Source organism: Erithacus rubecula (assembly GCF_903797595.1).
Source record: "Erithacus rubecula genome assembly, chromosome: 4".
In the NCBI taxonomy this organism is placed as follows: Eukaryota; Metazoa; Chordata; class Aves; order Passeriformes; family Muscicapidae; genus Erithacus; species Erithacus rubecula.
This window is the reverse complement of record NC_136686.1, coordinates 67,635,616-67,645,902: the sequence shown is the minus strand read 5'-3', so window position 1 is coordinate 67,645,902 and position 10,287 is coordinate 67,635,616. Positions and strand designations below refer to the sequence as shown.

At 45.0% G+C, this 10,287-nt stretch overlaps 1 protein-coding gene across 1 annotated transcript; it reads right to left on the bottom strand.

Annotated features, from left to right (window-relative positions):
- On the bottom strand, window positions 1-442 carry UCN3 (urocortin 3; the record flags this gene model as incomplete). Its single annotated transcript, XM_079304950.1, has 1 exon — window positions 1-442. The coding sequence occupies one exon, from the start codon at window positions 440-442 to the stop codon at window positions 14-16; it is 429 nt and encodes a 142-aa protein (XP_079161076.1). The 3' UTR covers window positions 1-13.
- Window positions 443-10,287: the final 9,845 nt, after the last annotated feature.

Below are 10,287 nucleotides of genomic sequence, written 5' to 3'. Positions count from 1 at the left end.
TGGGGTGGCCTGGTCACTTCCTGCGGCCGATTTGGGCCATCAGGTGGGCGTTGGCCGCCGCCTTGGCCCGCAGGTTCTTGGCCTTGGCGATGTTGAACAGGATGTTCATGATGTTGGTGGGCACGTCCAGCGACAGCGTCACCTTGGTGCGCCGGTCGCTCTTGGCCCGGTTCTGGTGGCCCTTCCCCTGCGCCTGGGACGCGTATTTGGAGTGGCCATCCCCTGGGAATGTCCTTTTCCCCAGCTCTTCCTCCTCCTCCTCCCCGTCCTCCTCCTCCTCCAGGGACGGCGCCTGGCGCTTGTCCAGCGCGGCGTTTTCGGCTCCGGACAGCGCGGCCTCGAGGCAGCTGAGGATGGAGGCGGCGCTGGACAGGCTCAGGGCGCGGCTGCTGCTGGTGGAGCCCAGCAGGACGAGCAGGAGCAGCAGCCTGGGGTGGGACATGGCCCTGGGGACACCGAGGGGAGGGCAGAGAGGGCTGTGAGTGTCCCTGGTGTGATCCGGCATCTCCCCGTCCCTTCCCAATCCCCCAAATCGCCGCCCTGTGCTCCCGGAGTCACCTCCCAGGTTCCACCTGAAGGTGAGGACAGGTGGGGATGCAACCCTTGGTTTTGGGGTGCTGGTGGGATTTGGAGTGGCCAAGGAGGGAAAGATTTGGCCTTTCATTCATGGAATTTCCATAGAGGTGAGGATTTGGCCTTTGCTTCCGTGGATCTTCCATGGAAGGGAGAGTTTGACCTTTCCTTCATGGAACTTGCATGGAGCATCCATGGAGCTTCCACAGAGAGAAGGATTTGGCCTTTCCTTCATGGAATTTCCATGGAGGAGAAGATTTGACCTTTGCTTCCATGGAGCTCCCATGAGAGCAGGATTTGACATTTCCTTTATGGAACTTCCATGGAGAGGAGGGTTTGGTCTTTCCTTCGTGTAATTTCCATAGAACTTCCATGGAGGTAAAGATTTGGCCTTTGCTTCTGTGGATCTTCCATGGAGAGGAGAATTTGGCTTTTCCTTCATGGAACTTGCATGGAGCATCCATGGAACTTCCACAGAGAGCAGGATATGGCCTTTCCATCATGGAACCTCCATGGAATTTCCATGGACAGTAGGATTTGGCCTTTCCTTCATGAAACTTGCTTGGAGCTTCCATGGAGAGAATGATTTAGCCTTTGCTTCCATGGAGCTTCCATGAGGATTTGACATCTCCTTTATGGAACATCCAGGGAATTTCCATGGAAGGGAGAGTTTGACCTTTCCTTCATGGAACTTGCATGGAGCATCCATGGAGCTTCCACAGAGAGAAGGATTTGGCCTTTCCATCATGGAACCTCCATGGAATTTCCATGGAGGTAAAGATTTGACCTTTGCTTCCATGGAGCTCCCATGAGAGGAGGATTTGATATCTCCTTTATGGAACTTCCATGGAGAGGAGGGTTGACCTCTTCTTCATGGAACTTCAATGGAGCTTCCACAAGAGGAAGATTTGGCTTTTGCTTCCATGGATCTTCCATGAAACTTCCATAAAGAGGAGGAAATGGCATTTCCTTCATGGAAAATCCATGGAATTTCCATGGAGGGGACAATTTGGCTGTTCCTTCATGAAACTTCCATGGAATTTCCACAGAGGTGAGGATTTGGCCTTTGCTTCAATGGATCTTCCATGGAAGGGAGAGTTTGACCTTTCCTTCATGGATCCTCCATGGAAATTCCTTGGAGGTGAGGATTTGGCCTTTTCTTCATGGAATTTCCATGGAATTTCCATGGAGGTGAGGATTTGACCTTTCCTTCATGGAACCTCCATGAAATTTCCATGGAGAGGAGGATTTGACCTGTCCTTTATGGAACTTCCACAGAGGTGAGGATTTGGCCTTTGCTTCCATGGATCTCCCATGAGAGGAGGATTTGACCTTTTCCTTCATGGAATTTCCATGGAATTTCCATAGAGGTGAGGATTTGATCTTTTCTTCCATGGAGCTCCCATGGAATTTCCATGGGGAGGAGGATTTGACCTTTCATTCATGGAATGTCCATGGATTTTCCATGGAGGGGAGGATTTGATCTTTCTTCCATGGAATTTCCATGGAATTTCCATGAAGAGGAGGATTTGACCTTTTCCTTCATGGAATTTTCATGGATATTCCACACAGGTGAAGATTTGACCTGTCCTTCATGGAATTTCCATGGAATTTCCATGAAGAGGAGGATTTGACCTGTCCTTCATGGAATTTCCATGGAATTTCCATGAAGAGGAGGATTTGACCTGTCCATCATGGAATTTCCATGGAATTTCCAGAGAGGAGGATTTGGCCTTCCCCTCACCGTCCTGCTGCCAGTTTGGCCCCCAAGGGTCCCTCTCCCCTCCCCCCTCCCCCGTGGTGCCTCCAGCTGTCCCGAGTGACATTCCCTGTCCCCCGCCCACCCTGGGATGTCCCAAGCCCATCCCCCTCCCTCATTCCCTAAGGGATGTGGGAATGGTGGCCCCGTGTCCCACCAGCTCCATCCGGGATCCTCCAATGCAATATGGGAATTTTTGGGGTTTTCTGGGTGTTTTTCCCCATTTTTGGGGGCTGTGAATCCCTGGATAATTCTCCTGGCTCCACAAACCCTTCGAATTTCCCTTTATTCCCACATCGCCTCTCCAAAAATCCACCAGGGATCTCCTGTGGGGCTTTTCCCACATTCCCAGGATGGAAAAATATCCCAAACATCCCTGAGGCCACGTGGCTCTGCATGGACCTGTGATCCTGCTGGAATTCCCAAAAACTCTGGAATTCTGCTGGAATTCCCCAAAACTCTGGAATCCTGTTGAAATTCCCCAAACCCTGAAATCCTGCTGCAATTCTGCTGGAATTTCCAAAAACTCTGGAATCCTGTTGGGATTCCAAAACTCTGGAATTCTGCTGGCATTCCCAAAATCCTGAAATCCTGCTGGAATTCCCAAAACTCTGGAATTCTGCTGTCGTTCCCCAAAACCTGGGATTCTGTTAGAATTCCCAAAAACCCTGGAATTCTGTTGGAATTCCCAAAAATCTGGAATTCTGTTGGAATTCCCAAAACCTGGGATTCTTTTGGAATTCCCAAAAACTCTGAAATCTTGCTGGCATTCCACAAAATCCCTGGAGCCCTGTTGAAATTCCCCAAACCCTTGAATACTGCTGGAATTCCCAAAATCCTGTGATCCTACTGGAATACCCAACACCCTGGAATCCTGCTGGAATTCCCAAAACTCTGGAATCCTGCTGGAATTCCCAAAATCCTGAAATCCTGCTGGAATTCCCAAAACCCTGGAATTCTGCTGGAATTCCCCAAAACCTGGGATTCTGTTGGAATTCCCAAAACTCTGGAATTCTGCTGGAATTCCTAAAAACTCTGGAGTTCTGTTGGAATTCCCAAAAACCTGGAATGCTGCTGGAATTCTCCAAAAACTGAAATCATTCTGGAATTCCCAAAATCCTGGAATTCTGCTGGTATTCCCAAAAACTCTGGAATCCTGCTGGAATTCCCAAAATCCTGGGATCCTACTGGAATTCCCAAACCCCTGGAATTCTGCTGGAATTCCCAAAAATCTGGAATCCTGCTGGAATTCCCAAAATTTTGGAATCCTGCTGGTATTCCCAAAAACTCTGGAATTCTGCTGGGATTCCCAAAAATCTGGGATTCTACTGGAATACCCCAAATCCCTGGAATCCTGCTGGGATTCCCAAAAATCTGGAACCTGCTGGAATTCCCCAAACCCTGAGATCCTGCTGGAATTCCCAAAATCCTGGAATTCCCAAAACTCTGGAATCCTGCTGCCATTCCCAAAATCCTGGAATTCCCAAAATCCCGGAATTCTGCTGCCATTCCCAATCTTCTGGCCCCATCTTGTGGCCAGCGCCTCTCACGGCAATTCCCAACTGGGGAAAATTCCCCGGGAATTTTTGGGGACCGGAATTCCAGCCTGGATTTTGGGAAAATTTTGCTGCTTTCATTCCCATGGGGGCTCACAGGATTTCTTGGGAATTCCCCTGGGGGAAATTTGGGCAGGTTTATTCCCTTAACTCTTCCCTTTTTCATCCCTTGGAGAAGGAATTTTGGGAAGTTTTTGGAATTTCTTGGAATTTTGGACAGGTTTGTTCCCTCATTTCTGCCCTTTTCCATCCCTTAGAGAGAGAATTTTGGGAATATCATTTCTCCTTAAATTTTCTTTTTGCTGTTCCTCAGAGTGGGAATTTTGGGCAGCTTTATTCCCTTAATTCTGCTTTTTTTTCCATCCTTTGGATAAGGAAATTTGGGAAGTTTTATCCTCTAAAAATTCTGCTTTTTGCTATTCCTTGGAGAGGGAATTTTGGGCAAGTTTATTCCCATTAATTTTGCCCTTTATTGCCCAGGGAGGGGGAATTTTGGGAAGTTTTATCCACTAAACTCTTCCCTTTTCCATTCCTTAGAGAGGGAATTTTGGGAAGTTTTATCCACTTAGCTCTGTCCTTTTCAATCCCTTGGAGAGGGAATTTTGGGAACGTGTCTTCTCTTTAAATTTTCCCTTTGCTGTTCCTCAGAGTGGGAATTTTGGGAAGTTTTATTCCCATTAACTCTTCCCTTTATTGTCCACAGAGGGAGAGATTTGGGAAGTTTCATCCTCTAAATTCTGCCCTTTGCTGTCACTTGGAGAGGAAATTTTGGACACATTTATTTCCTTAATTCTTCCCTTTTCCATCTCTTGGAGAGGGAATTTTGGGAAGTTTTTGGAATTTCTTGGAATTTTGGACAGGTTTATTTCCTTATTTCTGCCCTTTTCCATCCCTTAGAGAGAGAATTTTGGGAATATAATTTCTCCTTAAATTTTCTTTTTGCTGTTCCTCAGAGTGGGAATTTTGGGCAGCTTTATTCCCTTAATTCTGCCTTTTTTCCATCCTTTGAGGAGGGAATTTTGGGAACTTTTATCCTCTAAAAATTCTGCCTTTTGCCATCCCTTGGAGAGGAAATTTTGGACACATTTATTCCCTTAATTCTTCCCTTTTCCATTCCTTGGAGAGGGAATTTTGGGAATGTGTCTTCTTAAATTTTCTTTTTGCTGTTCCTCAGAGTGGGAATTTTGGGAAGTTTTATCCCTTTATCTCTGCTCTTTGCTCTCCATGGAAAAAAAAAATGAGAGATTTGGGAATTTCATTCCCTCAACTCTTCCCTTTTTCCATCTTTCCAAGGGGAGATTTGGCACTTCCAAAATGTTTCCCCAGGATTTGAGGGAGCTGCTCCATTTGCACTCCTGTTCCTCCCAAAAATTCCATCCCCTCCCCCCTTCCCTGGCTCTGGGTGGGAGAGGAGCAGCCATGGAATTCCAGGGAATTCCTTTTCTTGCAGGATCAAAGAAGGAAAATCTTTTTCAGCCACTCAACCTCCACCTGGGATCATTTAGAACCCCAAAATCTCCTTTTCTCCAACCCCAAATTTGGGGCAGATTTGGCCATTTAAACATAAATCCCAGGATTTAATTTTTCTCTGGAAAAAGTGGGTGGAGATTTGGGAACAGGGATTTTTCCATGAGACTCCTGAAGGATTTAGCGTGAAGATTTTTCCCACCCCAAAATCCCCTTTTTAAAATTTATATATATATATATATATATTTTTTTTTTTTTCCCCAGCTGTGTTTCACCTCCCTCCTCCCTCAGCAAATTGCAGGATGGGGATGCTCTGAATGTAAATTTAGGGATTTTTCCCACCCCAAATCCTAGATGGGGAATGGGAAATTCTCCAAAAGTCCTTCCATCTGGAATCTCGGAGCAGCATTTTCACCTCTGCCTTTTCCTGGGATTTTCCCACCTTTTCCTGCTCCACAAAAACTCTGGGAATCTCAGCTGAGCTGAGGGAAAGGCAGAACAAGGAGAAAACCATCCCCACCCATCCCTGCTCCTCGCCGGGAGGGATTTAAAAATCAAAGGGAAAAAAGCAAGGAAAAACTGATTTTTTTGGTTTTTTTTTTTTTTTTAGGATTTAATTTATTTTTGCTGGAGGAGGGATGGGTTGTACCCCAGCGCTCCAGGAAGTTTTTATGGAGCAGGAAAAAAAAGCTGGAATTGAGAATAGCTGCTTGCTAAAAAAAAAAAAAAAAAAAAAGGCAGGAAAAGGAGAGAAAAAAAAAAAAAAAAAAAAAAGGATTTGAGGAAATGGGAATTAAACCCACGACCTACGAGAGCCGCTCCTCCCGCTGGGAATTGCTGGGAATGTTTTCCAGGAATTTTTTTTCGGGATGCTGCCGAGCCCAAAGGAGCGTTTGGGGAATTTCCCGCTTGGCTCCAAAGGAGAAAAACGCCCCTGGAATAAAAAAAAAAACGCTGTGGAAAAGCGGGATGGAGGATTTGCTGGAGATGGAGCCGGAATTTTCCCTGTTCCAAAGTAAGTCCGGGATAAAACTGAGGGTGGGACATTCTTCAGCTCCTTTTCCCCGAGGAGACTTTCCCGGTGCTGATTCCCAAAAATCCAAAATCCAGGGAGTTGGATCGGTGGTGCCTCGCTCTGCTCCCCATCCCTGCAGGGATTTATCTCCCAAATTTTCCTTTTCCCAACATTTCCCAACCCTTCCTATTCCAATCTGCCTCCCAGAATTGCTGGAATAGTCCCCAAAAATTATTTTTCTCACTGCGAGGGGAATTTGGAATCCCTTTGATATCAAAAATATCTTTCATTGCTTTCCCCTACCCTGCCTAAATATTTTTTTTTTTCCCTAAAATAAGCCCCCTGGAATCTGATTTCCCAAGGAAAATTTAAAGTTTCTGGGGAATAAATGAAATTCCAGGCACTCACCTGCTTCTCCTGGATCTTGGGAAGGATTTACCGTGGAATCACTGCCAGGAAAGAAGCATCAGGAGCCTTTCCCGAACTTCTGGCTGCTCCCTGATTTTTATCTCTATTTTTAAATTATTCTTTTTATTTTTTTAATTTATTTTTTCCCAGAGACTGGGATATTTTATTTTCTTTTTTTCCCCCCCCTCTCTCTGGAAACCTTTCCCCTCTCCCTGGTGCATTTATAAAAAAATCAGGGATCACGGGGTTAGAGTCGTAATTCCAGACGCGGAGCCTTGTCTCGGGAATGATTTCATTAAAATGAGATCAGAACGAGCCGGCGACGTCACGGAGGGAAAAAAAACCGGGAATGGGGGGAGGGAGGGAGCGGGGAAAAGACGTCGGATCCCAAAAATCTGGGAAGAGTCACCCCAAAGTGGGGCTGGCGTCAGTGCCGGGATTTTGTGGGATTTCTCCCCCGGGGTTTTGGGGGTAGGGATGAATTCCAAAGGTTTTTTTTTCTGGCTCCAAGGGTGGATTGATGTTATCCCAAAGAATGGGGGTTTATTCCCAGAGTGGGGATTTGGGAGGGTTTTTCTTGTTTTTCCCCTCATTTCTTGGGGATTTTCCTCTTTCTATTCATGCTGGGAAATCCCTGGGAAATGGAAATTTTGGGAAAACTTCCAGGATTTGGCACAATCCGAGGAAGAGGATGGGAAAGATGAGGGGTAAAAAAAAAATAAATCTCCAATTCCCTAAAACTCCAGCAGGATTAATTTGGATTATCCCAAAATAATCCAAGGTGGGAAAAAATTCCCAGTTTGGGCTCCCAGCACCAGACTGGTCCCAGTGTGCCCAGAAATTCCTGGAATCCCCCAAAGTTTGGGAGCAGAAGAGGGTGGGGATGGAGATTTGGGAACTGGGATGGAGATTTGGGAACTGGGATGGGGATTTGGGATCTGGAATGGGGATTTGGAATCTGAGATGGAAATTTGGGAACTGGGATGGAGATTTGGGAACTGGGATGGGGAAGGAGATTTGGGGTCAGGATGGAGATTTGGGAACTGGGATTTTTCCATGGGATCCAAGGAAGATCTCAGCTCCCTCCAAAGGGTCCCACCATGGATTTGTGGCTGGATCCTCCTGGAGGCTCCAGGACCAAATTATCCAAAATTCCTTCCTGAAACTTCCTTGAAAAAGGAATTCCCGAGCTGGAATGGATCAGTTCTCCCTGGGAATGAGGCAAATCCTGCTAAAATTGGGGAAAATCCTTGGAGAAACCCCTGGAGGCAGCAGAAACTTGGGATGGGCTCAGATTTGGGGTGGGGAGATTTTCCCACTCCTGCCCTGGAGAGAAGGAATCAAAATTTTGGGAATTTCTGGATGAGGATCCAGAATCTGAGCTGGAAATTTCCCTTTGCCTCCAAACTTTGGGAATTCTGCCCAGACAGGATCCACCTCTCCAGCAATTTTTTAATTTCCCACCTCAATTTGGAGCTTTCTGGGATGAAGTTTTATTTTCTCTCCTTTCCTGAGGCTGGAAGGGAATTTTTCCCCCAAATGTTTGGAATTTTTTCCCCAAATGTTTGGAATTTTTGGAGCTATTTCTGGGGAAACAAAATTCCCAGGTGACTTCAACACAAGGAGCTGGGAGAGAAAAATCAATTTTTTCCAAGGAAAAGGATCAGGGCATGGGACTGGATCTGATCCTGAGGTGTTTTCCTGAATTTTATCCCCCCCCCCCCAAAAAAAAAAAAATATTTTCCCACAAAATGCTTTGCTGGGAAGGGAAAATGTCCTTGTGGGAGGCTCCAGACATGGAATTTTCATGGTTTTATTAAGGAAAAAAAAGAAGAGAAGGAAGAAAAAAAGAGGGAATTTTCTGTTTATCCTTTAAAAAGCAAATCCCTTTTTTTTTTTTCTTTTTTTTTTTCTTTTTTTTTTTTTTGGCTGCCACAATTTGGAATTCCCCACCCTGGGAGGAGAATTTCCTGCAGGAATTTTGTATTTCCAAGAGGAAAAATCCCAAAAAATTATCCCAAGGGAAGGAAGGAGCTGAGGCAGGAAAATCACAGGATGTGAGAGGCTCAAACTTTCCAAAAGTTTCCCTGAAAAGTCCCAAATTTATGAAAAATGCAGGATTTGAGGGTCAGGAGCCCTTTTCCCACCTTTTCTCAGCTGAATTTCCTTGATTTTTAATGAGCTTGGAGCTCATAAAAATTTCATGTCCGCACAAAATCAGGATTTTGGGGTCATTCCACCCCAGGGATTTTAAAAACCAAAATATAAAATCCCAAATCCCAGAAGTTTTGCAGCTCCAGAATTCCATGGAGGATTTTTCCACTTGGTTTTGTTCCTTTTTTTTTTTTTTTCCCTCAATTTTTAGGATTCAATTTGCATTTTCTCTTCCTTAAAATCCCAATTTTTTGGGGTGATTTTCACTCCTCCTGACAGCAAAAATCCATAAAGTTTTCCCAATGTGGCCAAATATTGGAAAATTCCTTCCATAGGGAAGAGAAGAGCTGGAAATACAAAATCCTGAATATTTATTTTGCCTTTTTTGCACTTTTTTTTTTTCACCTTTTCCAAGGGGATTTACATCCCTGGATTCCACGAAGCTCTCTGTGTTTCATCTTCTTGTGAATTAATTAAATTACTTCCATTCATTAATAAAATTAATTAAAGCCTGGAGCTTTGGATGCCAATGTCAGGAAAGCTCCTTGGGATGAGCTGAATTTGGGATATTTTGGAAATTCCCAAAAAATCACTTGGGCCAAACCCAAAAATCCAACTCCATGCAATTAAATTTGGATTTTGCTGCTTTCCCCTCTAAGGAATGGGAGAGAAAAAAAAAGTGATGGAAGAAGAAAAAACAATCCCAAATCCTCCAAATTTTCCTGGAATTTTTGTGTGTTTTTCATTCTGTTCCATCTCCTGCCCCTTTTCCAAAGGGATTTTTGCAGCTTCCTGGAAATGCAGGCAAAATTCCTGGTTGGAAAGGAAAAAAAAAAAAAAATCCAGGAAAATTTGAAAGGATCTTGGATCCTCACCCAGACTCTGGGAATTTTCCCTGATTTTTTGTGTCCCAATGTAAAATCTGTTTTTATCCCAAAAATCTGAATCTGAGGAGCTGCTCCTGCTTTTTCCTGATCCCACTGCTGAGGCTGGGAAATTTCTGGGAATGTTTCATTCCCCCCACGTGGGTTTTGTTGCTTTTCCAGGATTTTTTGGGATTTTTCAGGAGCAGGACAAGAGCCCAAGGTGGGATTTTTCCTTGGGGCAAACCCATCCTGATTTTTTTTTCCCCCCTGGCATTGAAGGTTTTCCAGCTTTTTCAAGGATTTTTAACTTTCCCAGGGATGTTGGGATGAAATTCCAGCCTTGGGATGGGGATGGGGATGGGAATTCCCTGTGGGATCAGGGATGGAGCTCCTGCTCCAAACTGGGATGGAGATTTTTGGGAACAGGGATGGAGATTTTTGGGAACAGGGATGGGGATTATTTGGGAACAGGGATGGAGATTATTTGGG